At 41.0% G+C, this 22,740-nt stretch overlaps 1 protein-coding gene across 7 annotated transcripts in view; it reads left to right on the top strand.

Moving 5' to 3' along the window:
* Positions 1-22,740, top strand: part of lepr (leptin receptor) — a 96,201-nt gene that overhangs the window by 27,272 nt on the left and 46,189 nt on the right. For 6 of the 7 annotated variants that reach the window (XM_055642059.1, XM_055642057.1, XM_055642060.1 and 3 more), the window contains exons 4-9: positions 6,577-6,700; positions 7,552-7,733; positions 9,980-10,125; positions 14,370-14,511; positions 19,309-19,596; positions 22,338-22,455. In XM_055642059.1, coding sequence (XP_055498034.1) covers positions 6,577-6,700; positions 7,552-7,733; positions 9,980-10,125; positions 14,370-14,511; positions 19,309-19,596; positions 22,338-22,455 — 1,000 coding nt within the window. Of the gene's footprint in view, positions 1-6,576; positions 6,701-7,551; positions 7,734-9,979; positions 10,126-14,369; positions 14,512-19,308; positions 19,597-22,337; positions 22,456-22,740 lie in introns of those variants that run through there. The other variant, XM_055642061.1, reaches the window with a different exon arrangement.

Genomic DNA, 22,740 nt, shown 5'->3' with positions numbered 1-22,740 from the left:
CATCTCTCAATACGTGAAAGTACTGGACTAATCTGCAAGCTATTTGGAACAAAGCTTTGTTCACGAAAACAGATGGGCACGATTTTTAATATTTTCTTGCTTTTGACATGTTCCACATGTGAATTGGTGTTACCAGAAATGAATTCATAGTTGTTCAAAGCGCAAATTACTCAAAGGCAAGAATGACCTCAATCTGGCTAGATGTGTACTGAAGTGGAAAATTAATTTTCATCCTTCTGGCTGATCTATCTCTCCCGTCAAATCCCATTCTCCTGCCTTCTCCCCAACACCTCTAATACCTCTACTAAATCAGAATCTACTTATCACTGTCATTAAAATATCCACTGACCTGTCCTCCACAGCCTTCTGTGGCAGAATTCCACAGATTCACCACCCTCTGACTAAAGATATTTCTCCTCATCTCTTTCCTAAAAGACCCGTCCTTTAATTCTGAGGCTATGACCTCTAGTCCTAGACTCTCCCACTAGTGGAAACATCCCCTCCACATCCACTCTATCCAAGCTTTTCACTATTCTGTATGATTCAGAGGTCCACCCTCATTCTTCTAAACTCCAGCGAGTACAGGCACACTGTACTCATCATAGGTTAACTTACTCTTCTGTGGCTCCACATATGAGATGACCACATTAATCCTTAACCTCTTTAGTTACCCTTTTGCTCTTAATATTCTTGTAGAATCACTTAGGATTCTCGTTTACTTCATCCATAAAAACCTATATCATCTCTTTTTGCACGCCTTTTTGCAATGTCTATTTATCATTATTTTTCATATTTTTAAGGTCATATAATTTTTAAATCAAAGATGCCTGCTTTTCATTCTACCATGAAATGTGAAACGAGTTCTAGAATGTAAAACATTCAAGAGCGTTGCAAATACAGGTGCACAACCTTTTATCCGAAAGCCTTGGGACCAGACACTTGTCGGATTTCGGACATTTTCGGATTTCAGAATGGAAGATTTTTAGCATAGATTAGGTAGGTAGCGCGGGCGGCTTGAAAAGTCTGGAGCTGCTGCCTCCTCCCGGGTGACCGGGAGACTCATTGCATAAATGTTAGTCAGTTAGTTTGGAGGGATTTTATGTGGTGGTGGTGGAGTAGGGGTGAAGGGGGAAACTTTAATTCTTAGTCCCCTACCTGGTCGGCGACTCCCAACCTCGCGGAGCTGGGGGCTCCGTCCGGCCGCGGGCGGCGCCGGTTGGAGCTCCAACCCCGGCAACTCTACCCCTGGCTGCGCGGCTCCAAATCCAGCGACGCTCCGCGATGTTGTGTGTCGGCGGCCACAGCGCTCCGGAGCTTGCCGCACGGCGACCCGGTAAGGCATTGCCCGCTTCCCGCTGGTTTCCCAGCACTGCGACGCTGCCGACTCCCGACATTTGCGGAGCTGGGGCGTCCGGCCGCGGGCCGCGCTGGATTTGGAGTGCCTCGCAGCCAGGGGTAGAGTTGCCGGGGTCGGAGCTACAACTGGCGCCGCCCGCAGCCCCAACGGCCACAGCGCTGCGGAGCTTACTGCACGGCGACCCGGTAAGGCATTGACCGCTCCCCGCCTCTCCGACCAGGTAGGGGACTAAGAATTAAAGTTTACCCCTTCACCCCCCTTCACATAAAAGCCCTCCAAACTAACTGACTAACATTTAAGCAATGATTTACAGATGTTTAAGCGTCTCCCGGTCTCCAGGGAGGAGGCAGCCGCTACAGTAGTACAGACCTGGGTTGACCGTGGGTCGTTTTGGGTCAAGTTTGGCGCCAAACGCGAGCTTTGGTGCGCAGACGACATCTGGAAAAAATGGCCGGTTTTCGGAGCTTTTCGGTTTCTGGAACACCGGATAAAAGGTTGTGCACCTGTACTTTAATTGACATGGGATAATAGGTAGACTCACTATCATTTTATTCAAACTACAAAACCAACCTTTAATTTAAAAAAGCTGTTTATAACAATAAAAATATTTATTGATTCCTTATAACACCTACTTTAATAAATAGATTAGGAGGAAGAATTGACAAAAATGTCAAGAACATTCTCATTTCTACAACTTGAACTACTGATCAGATTTTTAATTGAAAAAATAACTCATGTTTATACAGCAGCTTTCATTTCTCATTACATTACAAATCCCTTAAGTAATGAAAAACAGTTGCATTATAGTTATTACGTAGTATAACACATTATATCAATAAATAGTGCATAATACGTTTTGTGATATTGAATGAAGAATATAAGAGTGGAAGAACTCTCCTGTTCTTAACATTTTGCCAAGGAGTCTTCTACATCCACTTTAAAGTACCATCTGAAATTATACACTAGATTACGTGTCTATTTCCCTATACTGGTAGTCCTGCTATAACTTCTGAAGAAGGGTCTCAACCCAAATCGTCACCCATTCCTTCTCTCCAGAAATGCTGCCCTGAGTTACTCCAGTATTTGGTGTTCTGCTATAACTACCAGTTGTGTTCCTAAGAAGCCTTGTGTTATATAAAATTGTGTTATAAAACTATTGTGCCAATGGGGGAAAGTGGGTTAGGGGCTGGGGAGTTTCAGGCTTGCAATAATAAAGTTATTTTTTTCTGTGGGATTTTTAAAATCTAAAGGTCTTTTAATAGCTATGTTATTTTTGTGCCGGCAAAGTAAAATACTAATGGTTGCATGTTACATTGTTTAATAGAGTATCATTGCACAAGTGTCTATAGAAGTGATTGTTATCAGTTTCAATGGCCACCTGTGGTTGTAGTAGCAGCAGTGTTCTAAAGAGACTATGGTGTCTGATTGCTGCTGGGAGGTTATATGAAAAAAAGTTGTTTTCCCCTATACTGGTTAAATCCAAGACACCTATATTTCAGCTTGCCAATTTCCAAAATTATTTTGAAGTGCTTCCCTAGTTCCCAATCAAAACTGTGTTATAACCAATTTGGTCTATGTAATGCAAATAGTGTTCCCTAATTCATCACTCATGTTATATCCAATCTGTGCATGGAAACACAAGTTATAGCAGAACTAGCTGCAATAGGTTTGAATCTGCAACCTACTCACTTTAAGATGAGTGCTGCTACAAATGCAAAATGTATACATTGAATTAGGTGGAACCACCAACCATGTAAACACCTAAATATGTGATTCTGATTGTGATCTTGTTTCAACATCTCTGTCTCATCGCCTTTCGGTATTGAAGTCCAAAGTTTGTGAATATATTAAGTACCAGAACTGAAATGGTTCATTGTAGTAAAGGTTAATTACAGACCTACAAAAATCAGCAAGTGCTTTGGAAATGTTTTCGTGCTCTAAACAGTGGATCAGACTTTAACTATAGATGGCACCATTGCTGCTTTATAACAGATTATTTGCTGCTCTGTGTAACTTGACAATTTAATGTGGCTTGTCGGCAAATATTACCATCTATCTCTAGAACAATCTTAGGCAGGAGAATAATAGTTTATCTGGTTTTAATTTTGGAATGCTAACTTTGCTGAAGTTCTTTCTAATTGGAATATATATATATATATTTTTATATATATATAAAAAATAAAATGTATCTACTTCAGAATTTGGATCGGTTATCAGTTGAAATGCTGTGAAATTGGGGAAATGTTGAACGATTTGTGATTAAAATAACATTTAAACATTTGGAACTTCAATTTTAAGAATGGAACACAATATCGTTAGAGCCATAATTTTATCTTGTGGATTTTGTCTTGCATTACATTATATTTAATACAATTCTGAATTAATCTTTTTATGTTTTTGGTTAGTATATTGCAGGGTGATTTTTATCGTAAGATTGAAGAGCTGTGTAATACTGTCACTTCATTATTGAAATTCATGGTTGTAGTAACATGGTAATGATAATTGTTATGAAACAAAATGTATACAGTTTAATCCTGAGTATACTTGTATAGCTTAATGTCTACTTCACTACAGAATACTTCTGGGAAAATACTTACTATTCAGTGGGATTGCTCATAAACTCATTAAAATTCCAAAATTCTTTGCAGAATCTCCCTCCAAATTTGACTAACAGTAAATTTCTTTGAGACCGCACAACTGTTTATATAAATGCTGGTTGTTTCAACCACAGTAAAAATCAACACCAGAAATGCAACATGCACATCAAAGAAAATGCAACTGAGCTTTTCCTCAATTCCAATGGGTTCACCACTGTTTTTCAGGAAACATAAATCACTGTCGCTCCAGGTAAAACTCCAATCTCACCAGCTAGAGCGTCTCATGGACTCCAACAGTTCAAGGCACTGGGTCATCCACATTACTGCTCTATTGAATCGATCCAGCCGCATAAACGTTTTTTACAAAAATGACATTTTGAAATGCGAGTGAACCCCTCAGATGGGCATTTACTATTAATCCCCAGAGACCCCAAGAGGTTGCTTATAGAAACTTACAAAATTCTTAAGGGGCTGGACAGGCTAGATGCAGGAAGATTGTTCCCAATGTTGGGGAAGTCCAGGTCAAGGGGTCACAGTTTGAGGATAAATGGGAAATCCTTTAGGACCGAGATGAGAAAAACATTTTTCACACAGAGAGTGGTGAATCTCTGGAATACTCTGCCACAGAGGGTAGTTGAGGCCAGTTCATTGGCTATATTTAAGAGGGAGTTAGATGTGGCCCTTGTGGATAAAAGGATCAGGGGGTATGGAGAGAAGGCAGTTACAAGATACTGAGTTGGATGATCAGCCATGATCATATTGAATGGCGGTGAAGGGCTGAATGGCCTACTCCTGCACCTATCTTCTATGTTTCTATGTTCCAAATTGGTGATCCGACTATACACATAACCTGTATACAGTAGGTACACAAAAAAGCTGGAGAAACTCTGTGATGTTCAAAGGAAAGACTCTGAACTATTGAAGTCTATGGAGCGAAGGAAATAGGCAACGTTTCGGCCCGAAACGTTGCCTATTTCCTTCGCTCCATAGATGCTGCTGCACCCGCTGAGTTTCTCCAGCTTTTTTGTGTACCTTCGATTCTCCAGCATCTGCAGTTCCTTCTTAAACACATGTATACAGTATTTATGAGAGGGAGCCCCTGGTAGTGACAGTTGCGAGGAGTGGGTTGATAGGAGGATGACCAGGGTATTGCCTCCAGCGCCTTCAAAGTTGGCTGCAGGAGGTGCCCCTGTGACATAGAAGCGGTCGACAGAGGAGAGGGACGTAAGGTCGTGGGGCTGCAGCAGCCCATGGCTTACCTGGGCATACCTGGATCGGGGGCACTCTGCTACTTCCAACACATGAAGCCGACTGTGGACTGTTTTTCTTCTCTTGTAAAAAGTGCCAAAATATGGCGATGCATTTGTGGTTGTGCAAAATAATTTTGCTGTGTTGTGCATACATGACAATAAAGAACTATTGAACCATATTAATGGCACCATTGCAACTTCATAATAGTTTCTTTGTTGCTCAGAGTAACTTGACTAATGTAGCATGTTGGCAAATTTTAACATCTACGGTACTTCAAGAACCATCTTTGGGAGGAAGAAGGTAGTTTATCTGTTTTGAATTTTGGGGTTTTAACTTAAGAGTCCAGGTTCTTGAAGTGCTGTAGTGCATGAGAGATTCTAGTGGGTGAGATGGGACCTTTACTTTGAGGGACAATGATTTTCTTTTCCTGAAAAACAGTGGTGAACCAGTTGGAATTTTAATAACATTTTGAGTTGTGTACAGTGGAGTTTATTGTCATATGAACAAATAAGTGAGGGAGACGTACCATGAAAAACCTTGCTTGCATTCTGGTGCAAACTGATGATGCTATCACACACCCAGATACCATGCTGCATCATATGAATTTGACTTCACTTGATCAGCAAACACAATGTCTTAAAACAAACAAATATCAATCTGTAAACACTCAGCGGCTAAGGAATTATCTGCAGTTAACATTTCAGGCATGGGCTCATTTTCAAACCTGACAGTTTATTTGTGGTTAAAGTGATTTCAGGCCATCTCTGGGAAATGAACACCAGACTTACGCACACCCCTATATATGAACAAGCTCCCATTATATTAATAAATTCAAAATTCTGACAAACATGCATGTGTTTGTTCTTACTAACTGCAGAACTAGTTTACCCTCTCTCCACTTTTAGTCATTGTTCTTTCTAATCAGTCTTGTGTGTTTTTGATGCCATTCATTACAATGTGGTAGAGGTATTGTTACCTTATTGCGTGGATTTTATGTATAATATGGACAAAACTGATGAAGCATGTCTGTAAAAACTGGGACGACCTGTATATTCCTGAGATGATTCTGATAGTTACAGCAGGGGTGAGTAGCACATTAATGAGAGCTGTTTTTTAATGGCCCTTTTAATTGAAGGAGGACTGGGTCAATATACAGTATGTCCAGTGCTTCCTAAGCCAAGGCCATTAGTGATGAAAGTTGGGATGCTTTGGCTCAACATGAATGATTTTCGATGACTGGGTATTTTTGTACACAAGACCATTGTAGTGTATGAGTTAAATCATCTTGCAAACTCTTTAACATTATTCCTTCATGAACTTGTTTGGTTCTTGGATTTTGTAAGATTTTTATCAATCGTTTATTCTTTTCAGGTATCAGAATGGACATCAGGTGTTGGGCACATGAAGACCTGACACTGTTTATCTGTACATTGAACCCACAAGATTGGAAGATGCACACGTTTGCAAAGTACAGAATGAAGCATCGGGACCTGCTGTAAGTAAAAGTACATTCTCGCCGTGACTGCGAGGGTTTCCTCTCACACTCCAAAAACATACAGGTTTTTAGGTTAATTGACTTGGTATAATTGTAAAGTTGTCCCTAGTGCGTGTAGATAGTGTTAATGTGCAGGAATCGTTGGTCAGAGCGGGCTCGGTGGGCCGAAGGGCCTGTTTCCGCGCTGTATCTCTAAAACTAAAAACTAAAACATATTCTTAGTTTTAAAGTCATCAAGGATCATGTTGTTTGCATATTGAGGTGAGGGTAGATTGGAGTCAGTTGATTGTGATTTTTAATGGAGGTATTTATAATATTTCTACTAACAATCCACAAAACACTTCTGAGGAAAAAATCTGATAAATTTTAAATAACATCAACTTAAAAAAAATTAATCTTCCTGGAGGTTTATTGTAGTTAGCGTTGTGCTTCTTTGAAAATCTTTCAGAATGGCTCTGAACACCCTCCCCTCAAGAGGCATTCATGCTTTATTGACCCATCGTCCTATTCCTGTTTTGTTTTTCTAAGAGTGCTGCTTCAGGATGGAGAACAGTTCCACAGCTTCCGACCATCTGCTCGTACATCAGCCAACCATTATTGTTGATCCATGAATGTAACTTCAGAATTGTCTGAATACAATGAGCTTACAAAAATAAATGATTAGGTTTCAAATAAGAGCCCATGCCAGGACCGTTAACTACAGCTATTACCCCGTGTGCTGAGTGTTTATGGCTTGGTCTTTGTTTTAAGATGCTATGTTTGCTGATTTTGAAGAATAAAAGGCCTTCTTTGACTTCCCCATTCTGTCCAGGGTTGGGCCTTGAGTTGTACTTTGCTTCTGTTATTTGCAGGTATTTTGACCAGAAGGAAAGCAATGTTTCGACTTGCGTTAGTAACTGTCTACAACAGCATGTAATTAAATGCACCATATCGTCCCTTGATCTGAATCGCAAGTATCTCATTTGGATAGAGCTGATAACCGGTTCAGGATCCTTACAGTCACCTATGATGTTAGTAACTCCAATAAATGTAGGTGAGTCTGGAGACAATTATGCTCTCGCAATGTTAAAAGTTATAAACATCTTTGTATTTAATTTCATGAAGCCTGAAATGGAATGCAGAGATAAAGTGATACATCCTTTTAAAGACAGTTGATTGTGGGGGAAAAAAGAGTAAGTGAATCAGTTCAAGGAAAGTAACTTGCTTTTTGATTCTGTCTGTTCATTTCTTTTGCATGATTGAACATTTTGGAAGTTGTGAGGTAACTATGAATTTGGATGGAGCACACTTGGGGCAGTAAATGTTTGGGGATTTCACTTAAAATGAGGAGAATAAAATCAATAACTGTTTTTGCAAAAAAATACAGTACCTTTGAAAAATATTTAAAGTCAGCCATTCCATACTGCAGCCTAATTATGTGGCATTTCTGGTTAACCAATATAGGGAATATTACACTTTGCTAGATTATTCATGGATCTCCTGCAAGGTAAAGGGAAATTGATCAAGTAAACTCAGTAACATTTTTCCAGTATTATTGTTGGTTGTCGACTGCCACAGCCAACTTCTAGTTCAACTCGAGACGCCTGGTTTAGTGTAAAGTTTGAGCTTTCGTAAATTTTTTGGACTTCTATGGATCCAAACGCTTTTTCAGTGAATTCATATTCCCAGCTTCCAGGCTCTTGCACATCCCAAGAATTTACAGACGGAAGGTTTGTGTGGAATCAATATTTTCAATATACTGCTGTTGGGCAACTCATAATATTGTTCTTGGGAAGTCAGAGGTTATCCAGCAAAGGTAGGAAAGAACGTATTTTTTGGAGAGTTGTATTTTTTTTTTTTTTTTTACAAATATTCATATGCCACTGTTTGAACAAACCTTTCAACAGATGAATTGCAGCCCGCAGATGTAACTGGATATTCTTCCCTTGCCCATTCCTTTTCACTCATGGGGCTGGTAGATTGAAAGCAAATCACTAGGTAAACTGGGATCTGGTTGGGAGAGTTGACATTGGCGGCATGGCAACTATAGCTGGAGGAACCCCAGCTTTCCCAAAACAGGGATTTATTTTCCTAGCATGTTGCAGCTGTGCCCACATTAGATGAAGAACATAGAACAGGCCTTTTGGCAAACATAATGCCAAGTTAAACTAATCTCATCTGCCTGCAGGTAATTCAGGCCCTTTAATTCACTGGAAATTTATGTTCCAATCTAAAGGCCTCTTCAGGCAGTGGAGGCCAATTCACTGGATGTTTTTAAGAGAGAGTTAGATTTGGCTCTTGGGGCTAATGGAATCAAGGGATATGGGAAAAAAGTAGGAATGGCGTACTAATTTTGGATGATCAGCTATGAACATATTGAATGGCGGTGCTGGCTCGAAGGGCTGAAGCCCTTCCTGCAACTATTTTCTATGTTAAATGCCACTATCATGCCTGCCTTTACCACCATCCCTGGCAGCACGTTCCTGGTACCTGTGTGTACAAAAAAAGCTTGCCCTGCACATCTTGTTTAAACATTGTCCATTGTTTGACGGGCTGGCTTCTCATTGCCCCTTCCTTCAAATCAGCTCTTTCATAATGTTGGCATTTTCTGTCCTCACTCCCATTACTTGCTCCCCATTGTTGTTGGGTGCTAATTCCTTCTACCTCGCCAAATGCAGCATTGTCCTTTTTATTGACCAGATATATATTTGCAATCTAAAACTCTGGAATGACTGTTTTCTGATTTTACCTTATGTAAACCGAATGAGCTGCCAGCATCACACAGGGAATGAAAAGAAAAGAGGAAATTAAACTTTAATTTAATGTTGGAAACTCTCAGTCGCACAAAGTGGACTGCAATTGACAAAGTGCTCAGGAAAGGCTATAGTGAGCGTGTTGGCTACAGTTGACAGGCAGCATACAAAGGAAAATCAAGTCTACCCAAAATAAATAAATAAATGGATCTGCCTAATGATCCAGTGTTAATGTCTATGACAGCTGTGGTATGCCACAACGACAGAATATTTGTGATTTATTGACTTTTTTTCTAATAAATGTAAAGTTAAGATTTTCACAGCACAATGTGGGCCATATATTCCTACTGTTTCTCATTTTCGACTAAGCTTAGTATTTGGATTAGTGGAACCTTGGAATCGAGCTCCCTGTGAGAAAATGTTTCATTAGTGGTGGGGGAACGGAAATACTGAAAGTAGCTAATTTTTGAAATTTGATCTGTGTACTGGCTCTCTGTGTAATGACAGCTTAATTGTACCAGTGTTTTTTTAACTTTTTATTTTGCAGTTAAGGTAAATCCTCCCATTAATCTGCGGACAGAAATGACAGTTGAAGGAATTTTCAACCTTAGCTGGTCAAGCCCAAGTTCTGAACCATACCTGCTCCAGTATGAAGTAAAATACTCCACAGGCATCCCAGAGAGAGTCTGGAAGGTATGGTAGCTTTTTTTGAGAAAAATTAATTTCTCTTTTTCTCTCTCTTCCTGCCGCATGGCATAAATCAAATGGAAGTGGACAAGTTAGCAATTACCCCAAAACCTTTGTGTGCCCAGCTTTGAACAGAGTCTGCTGTTGTCTCATATGTAGTAGCGGACTTCAGCTAAAGGAGTGTGATGTTATTTACAGGTGGAATGATCTCATACTGGTTGTTATTGGGAAGCCCAAAGTAGTAGCTCTTGTTGGTCATCCCACTTTGCCCATATCACTGTTGATCTCCTCAGGCCCCATGATCATTTTTTTTTTTTTTTTTTTCCCCCCCCACACAGAGAGTGGTGAATCTCTGGAACTCTCTGCCACAGAGGGTAGTTGAGGCCAGTTCATTGGCTATATTTAAGAGGGAGTTAGATGTGGCCCTTGTGGCTAACGGGATCAGGGGGTATGGAGAGAAGGCAGGTACGGGATACTGAGTTGGATGATCAGCCATGATCATATTGAATGGCGGTGCAGGCTCGAAGGGCCGAATGGCCTACTCCCGCACCTAATTTCTATGTTTCTATCATCCCTACGGCCGATAGCCCCTGACCTAGGTCTGATTGTCTCTCCAATTTTTTACCACAATCTGACCCGAATAATTTACACCTTACTCCAGCCCCAACCCAATCTCCGCCACGACTATTACCCAACACACCCCAATCCCCATCCATTGACCTAATCCCCGTGTCTTTAACCATCCCCTCCCCACACCCCATGCTGACATTGTCCTCACATTCCTATCCTGTTTACAATATGTAAATACTTCGTGTTTTTTTTCTTTCCAATCCTTTGACATGTTTCTTCTACATCACTTCAGTGCTCTCTCTCTCTATATATATATATATTTTTAGAGGAAATGAGAAAGGGGAAGATTATCTTAAAATGAACATATTTTAGAGTATTTAAGAAGGAACTGCAGATGCTGGAAAATCGTAGGTACACAAAACTGCTGGAGAAACTCAGAGGGTGCAACAGCATCTATGGAGCAAAGGAAATAGGCAACGTTTCGGGCTGAAACCCTTGTTCAGACTCAGAGTATATTTAGAGTATATTTGGCATCCGATTCCAGCATCTTTCTGAGTGGGTCTTTAAAAGAAGTTTTGACAAACGGGTATTGGTGCCATGCAGGATTTGACTCCTGCAGAAGCACATATGTAGTCTCGGTTTATTAGTCTGGATTAAATACAAGTTTATGAATTTGTTTTAAGGGTGATTTATGTCTGCTTAGCAATTCCTGTTGCTCACTTTTTTATATTATTTGATTAATCATAGATTTTCCACAAAATAAAATGCTCAAATATTATCATTGTTGTAAACACACACATGAATATATTAAAGCAGTTTCCAAATGTTTTCTTTTATTCAAATAAATTATTTAATAGCATTATGAAGCTATTTGTAAGCTGTGGTGAGGAACCTGTCACGATTAATATCACTGGGAAAATGTATTGGGCTAGTTAATGGGCTGAGGGTGGACAAATTCCATAGATCTGATGGCTTCTTTCTCAAGATGTTAAATAGATGGCTACAAAATTAGTGGATGAATTGGTTATCATCATGCAACGTTCACTAGATTCCCAAAAGGTTTCACCAGACTGGAAAATAGTAGATGCAGCACTGCTGTTGGGGGAAGCAGAGCTAGAGAAGACAGGGAACACGATACAAGATACAAGATCCATTTATTTGTCACATGTACCAATTGGTACAGTGAAATGTGTGGTCACCATACAGCCACACAATTAATAAAGAGCATATAACACGATAGTCTTAAGGGCCTGTCCCAAGAGCATGCGACTGCATGCGGCAAGCGCGACCTAATGTGGTCGCTTGAGCCGTACGACCTCGCGGGGCCGGTCCCACTTCGATCGCCGGAGCCGTATGGAGTTGTGCGGAGCTGGTCCCAACATCGCGCGGGGCTCCGAAAAACTGACACTGTCCAAATATTCCGCGCGGCAACGGCCTGCCGGCCCGCAGCCGCATTGAGGCCTTACGCACCGCCTCGACGGGTGTGCGCAGTGTCTCGACGCCATATGCAGCATCTCGATGCCGTACACAGCGTCTTGACGGGGTACGCCTTCGCTCGAACTTCACGTCAACTCGTACGGGATCACTTGACCTCCGCGTGGCCCCCGCTTCCGGTTTGATTGCGCTTGCCGCATGCAGTCGCATGCTCATGGGACAGGCCCTTTAACACAGACATCCCCACACAGCGGGATCAAAGTTTCCCACTGTGAGGGAAGGCTCCAAAATTCAGTCATCTTCCTCTGTGTCATCCCGTGGAACCACAATATCACTGGTGAAAATACTAAAATCCATTGTAAAGGAAGTGATAACTGCCTCCTTAAAAAAGTGTAATGTAATTAAACAGAGTTACTGTGGTTTTATGAACAGAAATGGTATATGTTAAATTTATTTGAATTCTTTGAATTTATGAACAGCAGGGTAGGTAAAAGAGAACCAACAGATGCAATGTATTAGCATTTTCAAACTTCCTTCAATAGGGCATTGGAAAAACTATACTCCACAAGTTAACGGCTTGTGGAGTTGGAGATAATGTCTCAGGATAGACATGTTTGGTTAACAAGTAAAAAATGAAGGGTAAGGAAAAGGATCCAATTTAAGGTTTTTAAGGTAGTGGGTTGGTTTGGGGATCTCAGCTGATTCCAATCCATGTGAATGATGTAGATGAACTAACTGAGCATAGTCTATTCAAGTCTGCAGTTGAGTCAAAGATGGGAAGGTAAGTTGTGAGGTTATGCAATGTGTCTGCAGAGGGATATAGAAAAGTTTAGTGAATGTGCAAAATAGTGGCAGATATAGTACAACGTGGAGAAATGTTTTGTCCACTTTAGTAGGAAGAATAGTTTAATTCGCCCATTGTTTAAGTGCCAGAATATTAAATGTTAGTGTTAATAAAGATTTAGTTGTCCTCATACAAGAAATACACAGCATGCAAGTACTCCAACTAATTAAGAAGGCCTTTGGAACAACAGCCTTAATTGCATGTAATTTAGTAACAAGTATAGTTGCATGGAATTCTGTTTAGATTGCAACTGGAGTACTGCACACAATGTGAAACTCTTCATTCATGCAAGTGGATACTTTCTTTCTGAGTGATACAGTGGCGACTCACAATAGATCCTTGGATGACTGGGGTATCTGATGAGGAAAAATGAAGAGAATGAGTATATCTGGGTTGGGCTCAATGGAGCGAGATGATGCTAAAATATATGGAATTGGCATGATGTTTACTCAGGGAAAATGGCTTAAACCAGTGTAGGTTGGCCATTTAAAGCTGAAATAAGGAGCAATTTCTTCGGTGGGTTGTGAATCGTAGGACTGCTCAACCCTTGAGAACAGTAGATGTTCATGTTCATAAGTTCTAGGGGCAGAATTAGGCCATTCAGCCCATCAAGTCTACTCTGCCATTCAATCATGGCTGATCTATCTTTCCCTCTCAACCCCATTCTCCTACCTTCTCCTCACAATCCCTGACACACTTACTAATCAAGAATCTGTCATTCTTCATCTTAAAAATATCCATTGACTTGGCCTTCACAGTTGAGTCACTAAGGATGCTTGAGTGTAAGATCGACAATCGAACTCTAAGGGAAGTTTGAACAAGTTAGGGCTTTATTCTTTGGAGCGCAGAAGGTTAAGGGGGGATTTGATAGAGGTTTTTAAAATGATGAGAGGGATAGACAGAGTTGACGTGGAAAAGCTTTTCCCACTGAGAGTAGGGAAGATTCAAACAAGGGGACATGACATGAGAATTAAGGGACTGAAGTTTAGGGGTAACATGAGGGGGAACTTCTTTACTCAGAGAGTGGTAGCTGTGTGGAATGAGCTTCCAGTGAAGGTGGTGGAGGCAGGTTCATTTTTTATCATTTAAAAATAAATTGGATAGTTATATGGATGGGAAGGGAATGGAGGGTTATGGTCTGAGCGCAGGTATATGGGACTAGGGGAGATTATGTGTTCGGTACGGACTAGAAGGGTCGAGATGGCCTGTTTCCGTGCTGTAATTGTTATATGGTTATATGGTTATATGGATCCATGGATATTGAGACCAGGCAGGGGAGTGGGATGGGATCTGAGATAAAATTAATTGTGACCATGTTAAAAACTGAGCAGACTTGATAGGCTCTCTCACCTATCCCTGCTCCTAATTCTAATGTTGTTCTGTTATTAATCCTACATAATAGATTAAGGATGTCTGGCAAAACTCTTTGATGCTTCACAATTTGGAGAGTGACCTTTCTTATCTTATTGCCATTCGCTGTAAACGTCGCGATGGCCCGGGGTTTTGGAGTGATTGGAGTGAACCTCTGCATGTGAACGTACAGGGTAAGTATCGATTTTCTGCAGCAAATACATAGAAGGCCACATCGGCAGGGCAGCAAGTAGAAGATTTAAAAAAAAGTGTTTGTTTCATATGAAATTGTGGAATTGAACTCGAACAAAGACGTGACTGTTCAGATTGCAGTATAAAGTAACTGTTAATATATTACCTGCCTGCTGGTAATATTCTTTTCCTTGAGGACTCGACTCTCTCTGAGTGAAGAATGTCATGTTCATTCCTTGGCCTTGTGATAGTGACAACTTATTCCATGTTGAAGGTTTATCATCTCAAGGGGAACTTTGAGCCAAGGAAAATATACCTGGATGCTGCCTCATGTATTTCTCATGGATGCACAAAAGTTCATCAGCATCACTGATTACCAAATAGTACAAAGAGACAAAAGGAAGACCTTATTCAATGAATATATTAATTTATAAACCATATTGCTGTGTTCCTGGCTAAGGAAGGGACACTGGGCACCCTTATATGGGCTTGGTAGGAGGCAAAGTTGGACTCAAAATGAAGTCTCACTAGCTTCCTCTGCTACCACCCAGCAGTGCATTTCACAACCTGATACTCACTGGTTTGAATAAAAGTATTTCCTCATGTAACTTTTTGTTCTTTTATCAATCTCATTTGATCTGGTAAAAAATAATTTCCCTCAAGTAATTTTCAGTTCTTTTATATCACTCACTTTTTTTTTGCGTCTCGAATTCTTGACCCTTCAACATATTCACTCTATCTGTTCTGCCGAAACCGAGCTTAGTCTTAAATACCTTCTTCAGATACACTCACATCCTTCCACTTTTCCAAGGAGAGCCTCTCCAGTTTCTCCTGCCTGGCCTCATGATTGAAGTCGATCATCCCTGTATTCATTTTAGAAAATCTCAGTGCACTCAAGTTTTTTCATCTTTCCTGTGATTTGGTGGTGCTACTATGTTTGATTGTGGCGGTACAAAAAACAAATTGTAAAATGGAAGAACCATACCCGTGTTACACAGCCACTTTAGCATTGAAACATAGATCTAAAACTGACTGTGCAAAGGTGGAAGGTGCCACCGTTTTAACTTGTGTCAAAAGTTGTGCAATTGTGCTGCAAAACCAAGACACTTTTGCAAAAATAAACATGTATTTGAGCCAGGATTTCTTTTTGCAGCCTGCTGCTGCTGCCTGACTGATTTAATGTATTCCATAGTTAAAGCCTGACTCTATGAATAACAAGGTTTGTCAACACTTCTACTGCTGTGTATCTTCCTGTGGAAATGGACACATGTGACCTTTACAGTCTTTGATCAGCTGGAAGCTGCTCAGCAATCCTCATTTAATATTCCTGCCACCTGTCTCAGCAGGGGTACAGCCTGGCATGAGGCTGCCTTGAACGCTTAACACTGCTCTGCTATTTTTGGTTGTCTATTAATGCTTGTCAATAGGTAAGCGTTATGAGATCATGAAGCAATAGTGAAAATAATGCAAGTCGAGCAACTCCTTTAAAGAACGGTATGACTAGTGTCTAGTTTGTAGCTCTAGTCAGATAAAGAGCAACATACAAAGTGCGAGAGGAACATCAGCATCTGTGGAGGTAAATGGACAAACAACGTTGGGACTCTTCTTCAAATGTAATCTGTTCATTTCCCTCCATAGATGCTGCCTGGCCTGCTGACTTCTTCCAGCACTTTTGTTTTGCTCCAGATTCCAGCATCAGCAGCCTCTGGTGTTTCCAGCTAAATTGCAAGCTGAGTTGGTCGTCTTGCTTCACCCCTGATTCCTCTGACTTTTTCCTGGTATTGGTTCTCTTTTCTAGAGACCTCTGTGTTGATGCTCTGGCATCTACGTCCAGGAATTCGAGTTGAATTTATCTGTTGCTTTCCCACTGGGCATTCCCAGTCAGCCTCGACGCACAATGCACTTTCTTTCAGGAAACTTATGGCTCCTTTCCACAAGATTTGAGGCTCTTGTTTTTGGGCCAACCTGGAATCTCTCCATGAAAATAGGTGGGTTGAGACTCTGAGAGAAAGAAATCTTAAATGCGATTTAAACCAATTGTGAGCAATGGAGATGTAGGCCATTGGAAAATGCCACGTGGAGTAATTTTGAAGCAAACAGAGTAGTATGATGTTAATTATCATTCACTGCCAATTCTCTATCAGAATTTACCAATCCTCTACTAAAGGACCAAGCCATGAAAAGTTACAGTGCTTATTGCAGCCTGAATTAGGAGATGAGGAAGTTATGATCCAGGCTTGGATTTGTAAGGTTGCTGTACGTTAGTTGTGGTGAAGCTCATTTGCTTCATTAATCCAGGATAATTTGGCTCCACATATAAACTGCAAAAGTGTCCACACTCCAGTAGACCAGTAAATGAATAATCTTTACAGGATATAAACTGATAATAACTGAAAAATTATCAATACAATTCTAATTCATTAAGTGGTGGTATTTATATCTCCCAGCTAGAAATGCACTAATTCAATCCCTATTATGGGACCTTGAACAGGTAGCGAGTTACCTTCACATAGGGAATGCTGTTCCATCATAGGTGTTGCTTTTATGGTGAGATGCTGAATCAAGGCCTTGTCTGTCATGAATCTTGAAATAATTCATCTGAAGAAAAGTTGAGGAGCTTCACCTGTTCTGGTCAAAATTCATCCTTTAATCAATACATGATCTGATCAATAAATTCCTTGTTGTGCACCTATTTACTGCCATGACAATTTCTGCTTTTGTTTGTATTCTGAAATAATTATTCATTAACTGATGTACAGTGCATGTAGACTTTGCAATTGTTATGTGGAGCTGAATGTACTCATTCAAAACATGAGAGATGGTGCAGGATGTTCTAAAAGGGCATACCTGTTACTATCCATCAATGTTTATAATGTGTTTTCCTTTATTTTCTGGAAGTCACGGCAAGTGGAACTTTCTGCCTCTACCCAGACATCTCATCCCTGCCCACACTGAACACCATCACATTAGGCACTGGAGTGGAAAACCTCTCTCCCTCCAATTTACATAGAACTCAACCTGGCACAGGCTGATCTATGCCATGAAAAGGGCTTCCCTGGTCAATCCATAGTTTTCATCCAGTCCTTGCCCCACTGTACTTCCTCTCTTGCATCTGCTCTTTCTCTCCTTGTGTTGCCTTTTTCCATCTCTGTCTGCAATTCATTTTGATTCTCTGCCATTCTTTCCAGCTTCTATGCACTTATGGTTTCACTTTGACCCTGGGTGCCTAAACCCCCTGCATCTCCATGCTTAAGGTGGATGTGGATGCACGGAGTCTGGGCATCCATGGTCCATGTGTAGATGGTTCAGGCATCTGCCACCCGCCTCTACTACTTAAAATTATTCTCCTGTTGTAAAAGCTTTGGTGTTGACTCAATTCAATTCTCTGAACAAGAAATGTTGTGGTGGGATCTCATAATGGTCTTAGCAACATTTAAATCTAAAACTTTCCATCGATATTCTGATGATTCTACATTATTGAAGCAATAGAACAGAGAAAGATTACCAGGCTCTGCGTTTAAGCCTATGATTACTTTGATGATGAATGAATTATATGCTTGTTGTCTATTCTTGCCTTCAATTCAAGTCAATTGGCAGAGGACATCTTTTTTCCCCATCAGTATTTAATGATGTTATCCCTCAACGAAACCAATGCCTCTGGCATGGATGAATCCCTGGTTTATTTTGCAAGGTGCTCATGATATCCCAGTTTAAATGAAAAACAAGAGCAATGCGAGCTGCGAACCTGGGCGGCACAGTGCTGTCCGCAGCTTGTAGAGTTGCTGCCTCACAGATGCAGTGACTTGGTTTTATTTCTCTCTGCCAATGCTGTCTGTCTGTAGTTTGCAAGTTGTCACTGTGACTATGTGACTTCCTCACAGGCGCTCCAGTTTCCTCTCAAGTGTGTGTGCGTGTGTGCGTGTGTGTTTTGTTGATATGTTAATTGGCCACTGTAAATTACCCCCTGTAAATTACCCCCTGTGATAGAATCTGGGGTGGAATTGAGAGCATAAACTGGGATTAGTGTAAATGGGGCTTGATGGATGGTGTGGACTCAGAGAGCCAAAGTGTCTGTTTCTGTGCTGTATATGACTCTGATAATTTTCACCAAGATGAAATAACTGCAATCGGTAGGGTGGATTTTGCATTTTTATTGAAGCGTGTTGATCTAATTCAATGCAGCTGCTTCTTGTCTCAAGGTTCACTTACAGTGATTTTGAAAGTCTTTACATCAATTATGTTAATGTTTTACACGCTCGAAGTCCATTTTATCTCTGTCTTCACCAGTGAAGGGAGCTATTTGAGACCAGGATGGATTAATTTAGAATGGGTTACAAGCCTTATGATTGAAGCAGGTGCCACAGTGGAATTCTCAGCAGGGAAGGGAGAGGAGTTACTTCCTTGTATAAATTGATTTTAATGATTACAAAAATAATGTGTGTGTGTGTATATGTGTAGTTGGGAGATTCAGCGCAGATAGAGGCCATTTGGCCCGCAGAGTCCATGCCGACCAGAGATCCCCGCACACTAACACTATCCTACACAGGAGGGACAATTTACATTTTTACCAAAGCCAAATCTGTACATCTTTGGAGTGTGGGATGAAACCAGAGCTCCCGGAAAAAAACCATGTGGTCACGGAGAGAACGTACAAACTCCGTACGGGCAGCACCCATAGTCACGATCGAACCCGAGTCTCTGGCGCTACAAGGCAGGAACTCAATCGCTGCGCCACCGTGCCACCCTTTAATATGCAAATATTAAGTAAAATATTTATTTAACTAATTTTGTTTTGGCAGAAATCACATATTACCCATCTCAAGTGCTGACAACTATTGGCTCAGATGTTACTGTACGGTGCGTTTTCTACAATCAAACCCTGACCAATTATAATGTTGTCTGGTGGTTAAACATGAATGAGAAAATTCCCGAAGATCATTATTCTTTAATCAATAATCATGAAACCAGTGTTACTCTCTTCAATGTAACATCAAATGGACAGTCTCAATTCAACATATTGCAGTGTTGCCTTCAAAATGAAGAAAGAAGTATTTGTAACTTTCGCTATGCAGAAATAGTTATATTGGGTAAGATTTTTTTTTTTTAAATCAAGGAGCATGTTATCTGATGGTATAAAATAAATGTTCAATCTCTTAGATTGTTTTCAATCGACCAATATCATTTTGAGTGTACAGTCTGACGAAGGGTCCTGATCCAAAACATCATCTATCCATTTTCTCTAGGGATATGGCCTGACCCGCTTAGTTAGGCCTGCACTTTGTGTCATTTTTTTGTAAACAAGCATCTGAATTTCTCTGTATCTACAAAGTAATTTTATTCCTCCTTTAAAGAAACAATGCTCCTCCTTGGTAGAATAGAATAGAATGCCTTTTATTGTCATTCAAACAGCTTGGTTTGAACAAAATTGCATTTTTACATTCTTAACATTGGAAAAAGTCCCAAGACCCACACTTAACACAATTTACACAAACATCCATCACAGTGAATCTCCAACACCTCCTCACTGTGATGGAAGGAAAAGTCTTATCTCCTCCCTTTGTTCTTCTCCCGCGGTCCAGCAGTCCAACTGCAACGTTGAGGCGACTGGGGCTCACGATGTTAAAGCCCCTGGCTGGCGATGGTAAGTCCCGCGGCTGAAGCCGTGCCGGGCGATGATACGATGCCCCGTTCCAAGTCATTTAACCCGCGATTCCGGCGGGAGACGTCGCCATTGCGGGAGCTCTGAAAAGCGGTCTCCCACCAGGGACCTGCGAGCTCCCGATGTTACCGTCCACAGGGCCTGCAGCCGGAGCCTCCGAAGCTCCTAAGTCGGGTCACAGCCGCGTACCACCACAGCTCCTCCCGTTATGACGTCGGCCTGCTCCGTGACGGCAGGTCCGCTGGCTTCGCGACTGGAACCCTCAGGTTGGTCCGGGCTAGAGGCCGCCACCAGCTCCACGATGTTTGGCCCAACGACACCGGAGACCCGACAGGGAAAATGTTGGGTTCCCCGTACATGGAAGAGACTAAACAGTTTCCCCCACCACCTCCCACATGTACACAGCTGAAAAAATAATTAAGACTAGAATCAAAACATACATTTAACAAGGCAAAAATTAAAAAAAAGACAGACGGACTGTAGTCGAGCTGCTGCCGTTAGGCTTCGCACACCACTTGTGCTGTGTTACACGTCTAACAATATAAAAAATCATCAGGACTGATGGGTTGTCTCTACCCAAAATCTCGATCATCCGTTTGCCTCCATCGATGCCACTAGATTTGCTAAGTTCCTCCAGCAGTTTGGTTTTGATCCAGATTCTGCAGTCTCTTGTGCTGTGGAAGGTTGCTCATGGCTGCTGCTCCCCTCCCCAGTCGGGCCTCAGTTATCAGAGGCGGATCTTCTAGTGACAAATTCCGGAAGAAAGTCCCAATGCAAGCCAAGCGCTGGTGAGGTGTGAGAAAGAGGTGCTTCGTCAGTTGATTAAGCCGTGCACAAAAGCTCACATTTGCAAACATTCAACAGCTATAAAAACGTTAATCATTAAAACGCATAAAAATCTTCAAAATTACAAAGTATTCAGTTGAAAAAGTTGGATAAAATATTCCGTGAACAGGGGATAGCATGATTAATCAGCATCACTATTGTTGAGCTGGAAATGGTTGAGAGTTAAAAGTTCCTAAGAGTAAATATTACTAACATTCTGGACAAACGACATTGAAGGGACAGCCACAAAGGCACACCAACACTTTACTTCCTGAGGAAACTGAGTACATTCAGCATGTCTCCTACAACTCTTGCAAACATAGAAACAGACAATTGGTGCAGGGATAGGCAATTTGGCCCTTCGAGCCAACACCGCCATTCAATATGATTATAGCGGATCACCCAAACTCAGTACCCCGTTCCTGCTTCCTCACCATATTCCTTGATTCCGTTAGCCCTAAGAGCAACGGTGTTTCTAACTCTCTCTTGAAAACGTCCAGTGAATTGGCCACCACTGCCTTTGTGGCAGAGAATTCCACTGATTCATAACTCTGGGTGAAAAAGTTTTTCCTCATCTCAGTCCTAAATGGCCTCCCCCTTGTTCTTAAACTGTGACCCCTGGTTCTAGACTCTCCAACATTGGGAATATTTTTCCTGCATCAAGCCGGTCCAATCCCATAAGAATCCCTTAAGAACTGCTACAGATGCACCATAGATGCACTGGGTAGCACCACAGCTTGGTTTGGGAACAGCTCTGCCCAAGACTGCAAGAAATTCCAGAGAGTTGTGAATCCAGTTCATCACACAAATTAGACTCCCCACCATTGGCTAGATCTACATTTCATGGTGCATTGGGAAAGCAGCTAAAATAATTAAACGCCTTCCCCATCTCAGTCATTCCTTCTCCTCACTCCCGTCGTACCGAAGGCACAGAAACTTGTAAGTAGATAGTTATGTAAGTGATTAAAAAAAAGAAATGTGGGAAATATTCAGCAGGTCAGGCAGCATCTGTGGAAAGAGATGTAGGTTCATCATTTTAGCCAAAGACCCATATGAAGGTGCTAATAATTTTTTTTACCCTAAAGCACTAACCCAGTTTCTCACATAAAATATTTCTAAGATTTTCTGTTTTATTACATATTTTCAACATTTTCAATTAAATCAACAGTCATTTAGTGTCGTTTATTGTATAGAATTTTAAAATTATTTTCATCCTTAATCCTTTATTTATTTAATTTAATTAATTTTGCTGATTTAATTATGCATAGGATGCAAAATATCATCTTCCCACATCTTTATTAAAATAATGATTTATATCGTTCCTCTACATTTATATTTTTACAGATACAAAAATTAATATTTCATGCGAGACCGATGGTGCATTGGAAAGAATGATCTGCAGATGGCACTCAAGTCTCTGGAAACCAGAAGCAGCCAGCAATTACAAGTTAAAATATTACATGCAAGTATAATGTCTTTATTGTTACGTATGAGCTAGGGTTAGGAATAGGGGGAATAACCTCTGGCTACTCATTGGTGAAGGTGCTATACTGTCAGAATGTGCTTCAAACTTGAATGTGGCATCACAGGTGGATTCCTTCGAAGTACTGTCAGTGGTAGATAGGGCGGTCAAGAAGGGTTTCGGCACATTGCTCTTCATCGGTCAGAGTCTTGAGTATAGAAGTTGGGAGGTTATGTTGCAGTTGTACAAGACTTGGTGAGGCTACATTTAGAGTATTGTGTTCAG

The sequence above is a fragment of the Leucoraja erinacea genome, chromosome 10 (assembly GCF_028641065.1).
Source record: "Leucoraja erinacea ecotype New England chromosome 10, Leri_hhj_1, whole genome shotgun sequence".
In the NCBI taxonomy this organism is placed as follows: domain Eukaryota; kingdom Metazoa; phylum Chordata; class Chondrichthyes; order Rajiformes; family Rajidae; genus Leucoraja; species Leucoraja erinaceus.
This window is presented reverse-complemented; position numbering and strand designations above follow the sequence as displayed.